Source organism: Pteropus alecto, unplaced genomic scaffold (assembly GCF_000325575.1).
Source record: "Pteropus alecto unplaced genomic scaffold, ASM32557v1 scaffold39, whole genome shotgun sequence".
NCBI lineage: Eukaryota > Metazoa > Chordata > Mammalia > Chiroptera > Pteropodidae > Pteropus > Pteropus alecto.
The window spans coordinates 5,279,040-5,292,789 of record NW_006443568.1 but is presented as its reverse complement, the minus strand read 5'-3'; the positions used below and the strand labels follow the sequence as shown (position 1 = coordinate 5,292,789).

At 52.4% G+C, this 13,750-nt stretch overlaps 2 protein-coding genes and 1 long non-coding RNA gene across 3 annotated transcripts; 1 reads left to right on the top strand and 2 right to left on the bottom strand.

Moving 5' to 3' along the window:
• LOC112472955 lies at positions 1-2,456 on the bottom strand. The gene is made up of 2 exons (XR_003043869.1): positions 2,303-2,456; positions 1-193 (listed from the first exon to the last, which is right to left on the bottom strand). It is a non-coding gene; the product is annotated as an uncharacterized LOC112472955 (long non-coding RNA).
• Positions 2,457-10,699: 8,243 nt separating this feature from the next.
• Positions 10,700-11,688, bottom strand: FAM229A (family with sequence similarity 229 member A). Its single transcript, XM_006924289.2, has 3 exons — positions 11,414-11,688; positions 11,187-11,333; positions 10,700-10,965 (listed from the first exon to the last, which is right to left on the bottom strand). Exons 1-3 carry the CDS (start codon positions 11,665-11,667, stop codon positions 10,863-10,865), a joined length of 504 nt encoding a protein of 167 aa, XP_006924351.1. The 5' UTR covers positions 11,668-11,688; the 3' UTR covers positions 10,700-10,862.
• A 440-nt stretch (positions 11,689-12,128) lies between these two features.
• On the top strand, positions 12,129-13,676 carry TSSK3 (testis specific serine kinase 3). Its single transcript, XM_006924290.3, has 2 exons — positions 12,129-12,299; positions 12,972-13,676. Exons 1-2 carry the CDS (start codon positions 12,155-12,157, stop codon positions 13,634-13,636), a joined length of 810 nt encoding a protein of 269 aa, XP_006924352.1. The 5' UTR covers positions 12,129-12,154; the 3' UTR covers positions 13,637-13,676.
• The last annotated feature ends 74 nt before the right edge of the window (positions 13,677-13,750 follow it).

The following is a 13,750-nucleotide window of genomic DNA, read 5'->3' as shown; positions in this document are numbered from 1 at the left end:
GAGAGATGAAAGTGGATTTATTTGAGCAGAGAAGTGCAGAAACACAGAGAGTCCATGAAAGAAGGCAGAGGTGGGTAATCTTCACCCTCAGAGAGGGGACATGAAATTGTCCAGTGCTCCTAGGTCATCTTCCTGTTCATCCTGGCTTGGCACAAGTAGGCTTTGGGACCATCTGAAGTTTCTCCCCAAATCCCTGGAAAACAGACATCTGTAACATTCTGGAATCTCAGGACACAGGGTGTATAGCTGAGCAGCCAGACTGCCTGGCCTCACATGTAGCTCTGCCATGAACTAGCTGGTGTCCTTGGGAAAGTAATTTAATGGTTCTGAGCCCCAGTCTCCTCATCCGAGGATAACAGGAATAAGGATGGTACCCACCTCATAGGGTTGTGATGAGGCTTAAGAAAGAAAATTGCATACAAAGTTTAATCATTGTACCTGGCAGAGAGTCAATGCGCAATAAATATTAGTTGTTGATTATGATTATTATTATTTCATCAAAAGACCTGGGTTCTGGTCCCAGTTCTGCCATGTTTTCCTCTCTGGGTTTGCCTGAGTTTCCATCTGTAAAATGGGGTGTTGACGGTTAAATGAGACAATGGATGTGGCAGAGGCTTCTAAGGTGAATTATTTTCTCTGCCCCTCTGAGTTTTATCTCCCGGGAGCTGTAGGGGGGCTGTCACCTCCACTCTGTCAGGCCTTTAGTGGGCTCTCTGTCCAGGTGGGACCTGCTGCCACAGGGTCAGCCCATCTCCTGCCCGCTGCCCACAAGGCAGAATGAGAGGAAAGGGCTGGGATTGCCCCAGCAGGGACTGTGGTTAGACAGGATGAAGGACTTCCTTCCGGGTTGCAGGACACTACTCTGGGAAGGAGACAGAGGTCATGGGACTGAGGCTGCTGGGGGGTGGGGTTGCTTTCAGGAGAATGGCCATGCCAGACTGGTCAGGCCATAATGGGCCAGTGGGGTGAATCAGCTCGGCAGTGACCTCGATTCCAGAGACCCTGGAGGGGCCCTGTATAAACCTACTCTATGGCTCCCAAGATCACAAAAACAACAGACAGGAACAGAGACACAGTAATAGGAATAATTCAGACAGAGAACCAGAGGCAAGAGGCCACCCATTAGACATATGCCGTTCCCTATGTCCAGAACACTCTTCCCAGAGTCTGGAGTGGCTGACCCCTCATCCTTCAGGCCCTGTCCAATAGTTATTGCCTCAGGCAGGATCTCCTGACCAACAAATGCATTCATCAACATTTAATGAGCCCCAATTATGAGTCAGATACTGTTCTAGATTTGTGAACAAGACAAAGTCTCTGCCCACTCCATATAAAGTAGCACCTGGCCCACCTTGTTCTTCTCAAACACAGAACACTTTATTTCTGACCTCTTTTTATGGTCTGTCTCCCCAACCAGAATGTAAGCTCCATGAGGGCAGGGACTTCAACTCTTTGTTTCACCAGTGTGAACCCTGTCACTGAGTATAAACCTGGCCCAAATCACTAAAATGAGCCCTTGGCAGGGTCCAACCTGGTTAGTACTTGGATGAGAGACCACATAGGAAGACTGGGTGCTATAAGGCGTAAAAATAAAATAAAAAAATAAAATAAAATAAAAAATAAAATAAAATAAATAAAATAAAATAAAATAAGCCCTTGATAAATATTTGTTGAATAAATGGACACGAAGACCAGAGATAGATAGATACACAGAGAAACAAGAGCCATGCTGAGAAGTGGATGCAGACATTGGGAGATGCACAAAAACGTAAACACATACAGACACTCACAGGATGATCACAGGATGATCACAACAGTGCTCGTCAAGTTGACCCTGAGCCTGCCTTCCTTCCCTTAGGTTATTCAGCTTGGCCACCAAGCCTTGGGCTGGAGCCATTCCTGCCCTGGGGCTGATTTAACTGGTGCCCAAAGTCACCACCTATTCTGGTTCCCACACTGCCCGAGTAGGGCACAAAGTTGGTATTGTTTGAGGAGCCCTATTTGGAAGTCTATTTTATTCTTTTAGGCGTCTTGTGATGAACAGAAATTTTACTAATTTTACAAATCTGTCAATCTTTTAAAAAGTGTTTGTGGTAGTCGGAGAAGGGCAGGGATAAATAACCCCGCAGAGACCCTCGCCCGGCCTAACGGGGTCCTTCCCACGTCGGGTCCTCAAGCCTGCAAGGCAGCGGATGCCGCAGAAGAACCTCGTGCTCAGGCCTCGCCCTTTCCCAGCCCTCTTCATTAGGTACCGTCTCTATACCCGTCCTAGGTCGCGCCCTCTTCGGGCCCCATCCCTCACCAGTTCTCACGGGCGCAAGGGAACTAGATGTCTCTTCCTCTTGCCCAGGAATTGGTAGTTAATATTCTGCCACCGGTGCTGCCACCTAGAAGGAGGGAAAATTGAGCAGACGGGATGGGGACAAGGCTTTCCGTTCCCTCCGAGTCCACGGCCACTCCGCCTAGCCCCGCCCCTTTTCCGCGCTCAGTCGCTTCAGGCCCCACCCTTCACACCCAGTTCTGACCCCCCCCTTCCGCTCCCAGGAACCGTCAAGCCCAGTCTATCCAACCCCCTGACCGGCCCTCAGCTCTGGGGATCCGCCCCTTCCCGCAGACCCCGCCCCCGGCAATAGGCCACGCCCCTTCCCGATTCTCCGCTCGGTCTCGCACGCTCACGTGAGGCGCGGGCGCACGGCGTAGCAGCTGGGCCAGCGCGCCGAGGGCACGTCGGCCAGGCCGGTGGCCCCCGGCAGCAGCAGCAATTTGCGCGCCGGCCAGCGCCAGGCGGCGCCCGGCGGGCGGCGGCGCTGCGGACTCAGCCAGTAGTCGCCCAGGCTGCGGTGGGTGGCGGGCGCTGGCAAGGCCGGGCCCCGGCAGCCCCAGAAACACAACTCCTGGTCCAGGCGGTGTGGGGGCGTGGCCCGGGGCCGCCTGCGGGGAGATGGGGCAGCAGACACCCATGGAGGGCACGATGAGCGGGTAGGAAGGGGCCACCTTGGATTAGAAGCGGCAAGGCGAGGGCCAGAGCCACTTCTGGTCGATTTAGAGGGACAGGGAGGGGGATTGGAAGCCCCCATCGGGGCCTTCTCAAGGACCTGGGTATCTTTTCCCTCCCCACCAGACCAGGGCCCTTGATTCTACCCCACCCCCAGCGCCTCCTCCCGTGTCCCCTCACCGGGACAGAAGAAAGTTCATCACGAAGTGGGCTGTCTCAGGGAATAGCATGGTGTCCAGGCTGCCTGGTCCGGTTTTGGCCTCTTTATACCTACCCGGGCGTGGAGGGGGAGGCCTGAAAGCCCATAGTCCCCTGGGGACCGGCTGTTTTTAGCAGGAGACCTCAGCTGGCAGAGCGAGGTGGGGCAGCGCCAGCCCCTCTGGTGGGGTCTAGTCCAGCTGTCTGCTTTCACCAGCAGCTTCAATGGGAGGGCCTGGTCACCTGATCTTGAGGAGACCCTGAGACACTTCCCCCAGGATCAAAGACAGAAGGGCAAGGACAGGCAGAGGCAGGAAGACGGGGCTGAGGGCAGGAAGGTCAGTTGAGGATTGGATAAACTCTTCCGTATTCCACCCAGGGGCCTCCATGCCTTCACTCACACAATCTGACCGTGTGCTCAGGTAGAACCCACACCTCAAAAGGCCTCCCTGCTCCCAGGCTTAGGAGACATGGACCTCTGCCCTGCATAGCCCTTGTAAGAGCCTTTTCCCTTGCTCCAGGGCACTCTTAAATGTCAGGCATAAGGCTTTTTAGCCAGCTCCAGTTCAGAAGTTCTTATCTGGAGGCCAGGAACGAGTTTCTAGTAGCTTCAGTTCCCCCTAAAGGGCATAGTTCCAAACACACATATTTCCGGAAAGAATCTAGAAAGGGTTCCTGACACCTATCCTCCCCTCTCCCCGCCAAAAGAAGTTCTTGATCTGGTCTAACCTGCTCTTTTTGCAGAAAGAGAAACTGAGGTTCAGAGAGGGGCAAAGAAAAGCCGAATAAAACCCAGGCTTCCTACTACTCTGCCTACCCCACACAAAGGGTATGACAACCCCTCTGTGCCCTTGATCTGCTCAGAGCATGGAGTTCAGGGCTCAGGTCTCAGAGCCCAGGCTGGGCCCTGCTCTCTGACCCCTTGGGATTCTGAGGACTGTGCTGGCCTAGCTCCCTTTCCCACATTGCCAGTTTGGGCTATTTCCCCCCTAGTGACTCACACTGGCTGCTGGGGAGAGTGGGCAGCTGTTCTGAGCCCCCAGAGTCCAGTACGGGTCCCGACTTGCCCCTAGTTTTGTAGTCATATTTGAGGATTTAATCTGCTTTCTATCCTTGGGGAATTTCCCTCTTCTTATCACTTCCCCTTTTCCCTGTCTCCAACCTCTCCCTCCCTGATTCCTCTAACCCAAACAAATAGGCTCTAGTCTTTCCTATCTTTGCAAAAGAAGAAAGCCCTTCTTCAGCCCCGTGTTCTTCCAGCTCCCCTTCACAGCCAACATTCTTGAAAGAGTTGTGTACACACGCTGTTTCTACTTACTCACTCAACCCCTGCAAGCGGGCTTCCTCCCCCACCATTCCATAGGAATGGTCAAGGTCACCACTGACCTTGTTGCTAAATCCAAGGGATGCTCTCAAGGCTTTATCTGACTTGACCCCTTAGCAGTGGCAACTTGGACACAGTCAAATACTCCCTCCTATTTGAAGTACTTTTGTGCCCTTGTTTTTCTGGACACTGTGCACTCTTGATTTTCTTGCTATCTTTCTGATTGCTGCCACATGGCAAATTTCTCATCCTTTGCTCACTACCTAAACATGGGTGTTCTTGGGCTCTTTACAGTCTGTCCCAGGGGAATCTCATTGGTTCTCATGCCTTTGGTGTCCAGGTGTGTCAGAGACTCACTTCTCTATTTCAGGCCTGACCTCTTCCCTGCCCCATACCTGTCTCTTGTACTCCTCCCTCCTGGACGTTCCACCTCACAGGAGGCATACCCCACACCTGCCCTTCCTCTCATGTTCCCCAGCTTGGCTGTTTTTTCAGTTGCCTCAGCTAGAAATCTGGGTTTGTTTCTAGACTCTTCTTGTTTTCTCCCTTTTCATATTTAAGCAGTTATGAAAATCCTGTCCTCTCAGGATGTATTTAAAAATCCCATTGCTTCTCTTCGTTTCCACTGCTAACACCTGGTCCAAGGCCCCATCGCTGCAGTAGCCTCCTAAATTGTCTACCTGCTGCCACTCTCAATCTCTTACATGGTATGTTCCCACCAAGCAGCCAGGGTTGTCTTTCCAAAACATGAGTATGTCCCTCTGCACAGTGTCTTCAGCATCAAGTTCACCCATGGCACGTGACAGTCTCAGTGCTAGGACATTTCCCACCCCCCATATCTTGGCCTGGGTAACTGCTTCTCATCTCAGTTCAAGTGTCAGTTCCTTAGAGAAGCCATTCCAGACCCTCCCAGCTCGCTCTGCTTTTCCTTCTCCTCACAGCACTGTGGCCTCTCCTCTGTGGATTTATCAAGCAGTCATTCACTAGCAAGTTTAATTTGCAGACATTCACAGACTCCTGAGCCCTCCCATTCTTGGCCCTGGAGATGTCAGGATGAATATGACAGAGGCCCCTGCCCTCAGTGAGTCCATAGTGTAATGGGGCAGGCAGCCATTCAACAGGGTTAAAGGAGTAGGTAAGTACATGGTGGGGCAAGTAGGTCCCATTGGAGGGGAAGGACAGATAGTCAGAGAGTAGGTAAGTACATGGTGGGGCAAGTAGGTCCCATGGGAGGGGAAGGACAGATAGTCAGAGGGGAAGGCTAATCACAGACTCCTGAGCCCTCCCATTCTTGGCCCTGGAGATGTCAGGATGAATATGACAGAGGCCCCTGCCCTCAGTGAGTCCATAGTGTAATGGGGCAGGCAGCCATTCAACAGGGTTAAAGGAGTAGGTAAGTACATGGTGGGGCAAGTAGGTCCCATTGGAGGGGAAGGACAGATAGTCAGAGGAGCCTTCTTTGAGAAATGACAATTGGTGAAGGTCTGAAGGGTAAGATTGGGAGGCAGGCTATTCCAGGCAGAAGGAACAGCATGCTTAAAAGTGGGAAGAATGTTTTATGAAGAGCTGAGGGGTGTCCAGGTGGCTGGACAAGTGATGGAAAGAAGCCATTGATGAGATTTAAATAAGAGAATGACATGGCTGGGTTTGCAGTCTTTATACAATAATTCTGGACTGGAGGAATCAAATGAGGAAGGAATCAGGGAGACTGGTTAGGGGCCTGCTGGAGTAATCCAGATGAGTAGTGATGGAGGCCTGATTCAGGGAGGTGGCAGTAGAATTAGAGCAGAATGGACTGTGGTCACCTGGATTGGGAGCTGGGGAAGAGAGAGGGAATGAGAACGATTCTGGTGCACTTACCCCAAGAATGGGCAGGGAGAAGCCAGTGGGAGCTGGGACACCAACATCCCTGTGGTGTCCAACCCACTGGTCTACCTGGCGTTGCATAACCTGATGTCTTCTCCAGTGTCCTCATCCATACTTTTTCCTAGAAAAGCAGATGGAGGCCCAAGAGGTAGAAGGCTGCTAAGAAGGCCTAGGAGGAGGCAGAGGGGAGGAGAAAGAGGAAGTTGAGTCAGAGTCCGGATACGACATCTGGGGTTTCCTCAGAGTCTGGAAATTCCACTGTCTCTGGCTTCAACCTAAGACCCCCACATTCTGAGATGGTCAATCTTAGAGGCCTAATCCTTAGCAGTCTTGGGAGCCTTCTAGAGGCTATGAGTCTATATCTGAAGTACCAGAATTTCCTGACAGGTCCCAGGACTCTTGACAGTCCCTAATGTCAGTGCACGTTTCCTACAAGCTGGTCCAATGCCTAACTACCTGCATGATCCCCCGAGATCCTCACACTAACTCTTGGAAGCCCACAACTTATGTACCCATGTTGTACATAGGAGACTTCCAGGGGTTAAGGAACTTGTTCAAATTCACACAGCTACGATGAGGCCAAATGAGGATTGGAACCAAGGTATGAGTGACATCAGAGTCTGTGCCTTTTAACTCCTGCACTATATTAAGCCTCTAGACCCCCTGGTTGATTGGCTCAGTAAGGGGAAGAGGCTTTGTGGGGCACTTGCCCATGGTTGGGGTGGCTCTCCCCCATCATATCAAGCAGTGGGAAAGGGTAGCACTGATATCAATTGTTGCCATGGCGATACAGCACACACACCCTTTTCCTGCCATCTCCATGGTAACCTGGGGGGTCCATTTGTACTTTGCCCCTCCTTCTAAAAAGGGCCCCTTGGGGAGGGGCTGGTTAATAAGATGTCTGAGAGAGAAGTCAGGGAAGGCAGTGATCTGAGCATCCTCCTTTTCCTGGGCTGCTCCCCGTTCCTCAGGCTCAGAGAATAAGACTGGGATCTGTGGGTCCAACTTTGGGGTCTGGGAACAGCTTTACCCTCTAGGGTGAGGGAGGCAGCTCTGCTTTTATCACCTGGGGATTCCCCTGGACATGCCCCCCTATCAAGTTCCTAGGCTTCTAAGCAGAACTGATGGGAAGTTGGCAGAGGGAGGCAAGAGGGATTCCCCAATGCTCTCCAAGGCTGGGCAGCACCCAGCCCCTGGGGACATGACTAGCTGGCTCTCTGCTGCCCCTGGAAGCCAAAGGTAGGAGCAGCAGCAGCAGCAACAGCAACAACAGCAGCCTCTCTTGCTCATCAAATGCTAGGTGTTCCAGAGATTCCTACCTGGTGCTGTACTCAGGACTTTACTGAAACCTTCCACCAGATGTCATTAATCTCGTGTTTCAGATTTGGAAGTGAAGACTCAGGGAAGTTAAGTAACTAGCCCCAAATTGCACAGCTAGTAAATAGCAGTCAGGACTCAAACCCAAGACTAGAGTTTAAGCCAGCAATTTTTCCAGGAGGAAAGAGGAAGAAGCAAAAGAGAACAGAATGGAAAAGGAGATGAGAGGAGAGAGAAATGACCCAGGTTGAAGCCTGTTATGCTCTCTGTCACCTACAGAACAAAGTAGAAACTCAAGGCCTCCTTGATCTAGCTTCTCTTCTGTGAACTCATCCCTAGATCCCCCGAGTTCTGAGCTCTCAGGGGCAAGGGATCTATCTGTCAGATTCAGGCCTGGGCTCTTAACACCTGGTGTGGCCCAGGTAAGTATTTGGTGAAGTTGATTGAATTCCTTAAATTTGCCCTCCACTTTCCTGCCTCCATATCTTCGCCCACAGTATTCTTTCCACCTGAAATGCCCTTTCCCCTGCTCATGGACATTCTTGAGCTAACTAACTCCAGGGTCTGGCCCATTGACAATGTGTATGTATGTCTGGAATTTTTGCATCCCTCACCACCCAAGCACATGGGAGATGGCAATAAATCTTTTTTAAAGGAAAGGAGAGTTGAGAAGATGAAACAAAGAAAGTGAGGGAGAGAAAGGAAGAATGGGAAAGAACATTTTGAGGCTAGCAAGGTCGGGAGAGATCAGCTGGTGCCTTTTTATTTTTTTATTACCAATGAGGAAAATGGACCCTGAAGGAAGCGTCTTGCCGGAGTGAGGCCTCCCAGTAGGTCATTGCTAGGCCTCGTGAGTTCTATGAGCACCAGTGCCCATGGCAGTCAAGTTCACCACTGAATCCCCAATGCCCTGCATAGGCCTGGCAGACCTATATTGTCTGAGTCAGGGACAAAGCTTGTACTAGAACCCACAGGACTGACACCTGGTCACACTGCCAAGGCTCCTTATTGATATGGAACAGAGTCGACAACCTGGTACCTGCTGCTCTCTACCCCTTCTTTTTAGGCTTCTTTTTCTCTCAGGCATACCCAGGCTTCCAACCTTTGCATAAGCTGTCTCTGCTTCTGGAATATTTTTTTTCCATCTTTACCCATTATTTTCCGGTGATTCTGTCAATCACTTGGCTGTGCTTGCACCTCAAGGGAAGGCTTACGTGTGGCCCAGTCTGGTCAATTATAGTCTCCCATCTCCCTGACAATGGTAACTGGCCCAAGGAGTGTGCATGTGATTTGAGAAGGGCCCATTAATGTCCCTCCAGAGGAAGGTATACAGAGACTGGAAGAAAACACCTCTCCCTTCTTGGAACATGCTGCAGCCGTGTTCCCTGCCCAGGAGATAATCACGGTTGAGAGGGGAGCAATGGGGCAGTCCTTGTGGGGTTGAATCCTTGGTTCCAGACTGACAGATGTCCTAGTTCCTACAGGTCTTCTTTTAATCACTAGCTTATATCCTTCCCAGCCACTTAAACAATTGCTTTTTTTTTGCTTAAGCTAACCAGTTGCTTGCAATAGAGAGACCCTATCAATATAGAGCCCAGTAATTTTCTTCTCTCTAAAATGACAATGGCCTCCTGAAGACGGTGAGTACTATTTACGGGGAAGGAGGCCCTTTTTCTGCAGAGCAGTAGCATGAGTTGTTAGGCTGAGTAGGGCCTGCATAGAGTTTGGTGGGGATGGAAACAGCTGAATTATTTCACTTAATAGAAGAACTGAGAATCTCTGAGGTGTTCTCTAGGAGGTAAGGGTGAGGGAGGAGAGAGAAGCCAGCACTAGGGCCTGAAGCCAGAGATTATTTTGGTGAATGGGAAAGATGGGCATGGAGGGGCTTTCAAGAGCCAGGATGTTTAAAGGACCAGGAGCTGAATGGTCAAGTCTAAAGTCTTCACTTCAAAGTAGACTCTTTTTGGCAAACATCCGCTCCTTCAATAAGCCTCCTACATTTGGCACTGCCTGAGAGAGCATTTTATGTGGAAGTCAAGAAGTCACCTTTCGAGTGAACATGGGATTCTGAAGTGCTCTTGGAATGTCTTGGGCTTCTACTCAGTGTGGATTAGGAAAGGGGTATTATTATTATTTTTTATTATTATTATTTTTTTTTGAAAGACACTGAGTGAATTGTACTTAAGTCTCAGGGGACAGGAGCCTGAACCTGATCTTTGTGTTACATATATTTCAATATTGAAATAACATAGGTTCATTAAATCAAAATTAGAAAGTGGAAAATACTCATTCAACTTAAATATTACACTTCCAGTCAGCTTCGTGTCTTGAGCCCCTCCTACGGTTGGCTTTTAGGGCATTAAGTCTGAGAACACAGGAGTGTGCTAGCATCACCTATCAGCTGTAGAACCCCCAGCAAGTCTCTCAAGGCTCAGTTCCCTCACCCGTAAAATAGGAATAGGAAATAAGTTTTCAAACTTCTTCCCCAATCTTTTTCTGGTGCCACCAGTGCTAGGAAAAAACAAGGCTCAGGATGGACAGGGCAGCCCCTAAACTGTTCTAACAAAACCAGTGGTGTCCAGGGTCACAAAACAGTAGGTAGCAAAACCTAATTCCATCTTGGGAGAATTAAATGAACCTGGTGTGTAGTGTGGTCATTCTCTTTATTCTAAGTTGTCTGCCCACTCTCTCCAATCCCGAGCTTCTCTGGGCCCCCAGAGTCCAGAAAGAAATACGATTTCCACAGGAGAATTAAGGAGAGGGAGTGGGCGGGTGGGGAATGATGAAGGCAGGGCCCTGAGGGAGCAGTCCCGGAAGGGGTCATGAGCAGCAAGAAATGGGGGAAAGGGATTGGCGCCTGGCCAGAAGAAATCGGACCAGGAAGGGCTGGCACTGGGGCTGGATCCAAGTGAGGAGGCAGAAGGGAAGGTACTATAGGATGGGATGGAGCAGTCAGAGGGCCCGATCCGACGGGACAGACACACACGGCCAGGCCGGAGTGGAAAGAACAGTTTATGCTGTGCTTTATTAAAATGTGCATCATTCTTTTATTTTAAAATGTGCATCATTGTCTCGTGCTCGGCGCGCGCGACCTCAGCGTGGTGGCCCGCAGCGGGCCTCGCCCCCGCCCGGCTCCCGCGGAGCCGCCGTGCGCAGGCGCACTCAGGTGGCGCGGGCCCGGGGGCTCCCGCCCATGGCCAGGTAGACGTCGATGGGCACGTGCAGCAGCGTCAGGCAGTGGCAGCCGGGGCAGCGTCGAAGCGGCCTGGAGAAAGTGGCGCGACAGGGGGCTCTGAGGAGGGCACCGGCCCATCCTGTTGGGGACGCTTGCGGGGAATGCACCGGGAGTCCCCAAAGTTCGGGCGTGGAAGTGGGGCCCTCACCGGGGGCAGGGTAGGGGGCAGTCTGGGGATGGAAAGTGGGATGGGGAGCAGGCTGAGAGCTGTCCAGGACACCGGAGTGGCCGTGAGAAGGGCGCTGGCTCACCTGACTGGGTTGTGCTCGGTAGCTACCGGCTCCGGGCTGTCCTGGGACTCAGGGGCGGCGGCAAGGCCAGGGGAGTCTCCGGCCTCAATGGGGAATCTCCGACCCTGCGGGGGCTCCTGGGCACTCATGTCCAGGCCCCGGGGCACTCTGCGTAGGGATGGGCAGTCAGGCAGCTCCTGGGCCGCCGGGTGCCCACACCCAGTACCACCCCCTGGGTCGTTGCTCACTTGCCGGAGGCCAAGGCCGGTCCCAGGCTGGAAGCAGCTGCCTGAGCCCTGGCCGCGGGAGGATGCTTCGGTCCAGGCGGGGCCGGGCAGGTGTCTGCGGCGCGCGGGCCCGGGCCTCGAGGGGGAGGGGTGCATTGTGACCGGAGCCTCGGCGCGCTGACCTCACAGAACCCGTTCCTCTCGCCAGGGAACTCCCCCACGCCGCCCCAGCACTTAGCGCGGCTGCAAGCGGGAAGCTGGAGGGCTCTCGCCATGGCGCCTTAAGACCGGGTGGTGCAGACCCCCAGCTGCTGATAGGGGCACAGGTGACGGCGACAACCAGGCGGTGTCCATGAAAAGGAAGCTGGCATCCTGGGCAGCGCCAACACCCGGAGTGCTCCCCCCACCCCAGGCGGAGCCGCAAACCTCTGCCTGGCGTGGGGGCGGGGGTGCGGCAGTGACTTAACTAGTGCTGGTTTTGGTGGTGGTGCTGGTGAGGACAGGTAGGGGTACCCATTTTGGACAAGGGTCATACAACATTTACATCACAATTGGGCCAGAGTTTTAAAATGTCTGGCCCTCTCACTCTCCACCACCTGCGGCTGCTGTGTCCAGACGGAGAATGTTCTAGCGCTGGGGGCCGCTGCGGATGAAGTCCTTGGGGGGAAAAGGACCCGGCCAAGGGCGATGGTGGAGTAGAGCTGCCTCACAGAGGCAGCATGAGCTGAGAGGGTGATAGGAAGGAAGGAGGCGCTAGACAGCATGGAGGACTTTCTGCTCTCCAATGGGTACCAGCTGGGCAAGACCATTGGGGAAGGGACCTACTCAAAAGTCAAAGAAGCATTTTCCAAAAAACACCAAAGAAAGGTGGCAATTAAAATTATAGACAAGATGGGAGGGCCAGAAGGTGAGCTGGGTCCCCTCTGGAGGAGGGGTGGGCTGGCTAAGGTGGGTGGGCACTTCCTTTGGTCAGAAGGATCATTCCCTCTTCCCCTTGAGTCTGGAACCAAGGAAAGCAAGACTGTGGCTCTGGAGTAGATCAGCGGGGAACAGAGGGATGCTGGGAGTCCAGAAATACCATATTCTCCAAAATCCAAGATTAAAAAAATGCCAGGTGGTGAAGGAGCCTCAGAGGCAGAACCTGAGTCTGCCACAGGAACAGATTGTCAGAGGCCATGGCCAGGGCTACCAGAGGGCAGGAACTAGTGTGGAGACAGGAAGGTAGAAATGGGACTGGACTTATGGAAAGAACTGTGGGTCAGGAGGCAGGGGTGAGAGGAACTGGCTCATCAAGCTGTGGGAAAATCAGGCCTCATAACTGAGATTCGATGGTTTTGTCTAAAACTCCCACAGTGACTTGGATGTCCGTGGTCTTACAGGCTACTCACAACAGTCCCTGAGGTTGGCAAGGAGTATTTCCTTTGAATAATACATTAACTACTAAAATAACAGAACCAAGATACTAGACCCAGACATGGTGGGCCTGCAGGCAGGCAGATGCTGGAAGGCAGGAGACAGCGGGGAGGAGTTAGGCCTCTCTGGACTTGATACTCCATCTCTTTTTCCCTTGTCTCCTCAGAGTTTATCCAGAGATTCCTGCCTCGGGAGCTCCAAATTGTCCGTACCCTGGACCACAAGAACATCATCCAGGTGTATGAGATGCTGGAGTCTGCCGACGGGAAAATCTACCTGGTGATGGAGCTGGCTGAAGGAGGGGATGTCTTTGACTGCGTGCTGAATGGGGGACCACTGCCTGAGAGCCAGGCCAAGGCCCTCTTCCGTCAGATGGTTGAGGCCATCCGCTACTGCCATAGTTGCGGTGTGGCCCACCGGGATCTCAAGTGTGAGAATGCCTTGTTGCAGGGCTTCAACCTGAAACTGACTGACTTTGGCTTCGCCAAGGTGTTGCCCAAGTCACGCCGGGAGCTGAGCCAAACCTTCTGTGGCAGCACGGCCTATGCCGCCCCTGAGGTGCTACAGGGTATTCCCCACGACAGCAAGAAGGGTGACGTCTGGAGCATGGGCGTCGTCCTCTACGTGATGCTCTGTGCCAGCCTACCTTTTGATGACACAGACATCCCCAAGATGCTGTGGCAGCAGCAGAAGGGGGTGTCCTTACCCACTCATCTGGGCATCTCGGCCGAATGCCAGGACTTGCTCAAGCAGCTCCTGGAACCAGACATGATCCTCCGGCCTTCAATTGAAGAAGTTAGTTGGCATCCATGGCTAGCAAGCACTTCATAAAAGCAATGGCAAGTCCTCCCCAATAAAGCAGGGGGAGAAAGCAAACCCAAAACCCGCTTCTAAAATGGTTATATATATTTTACACTTTAAGTTTACTTATCCTAAAACTTACCT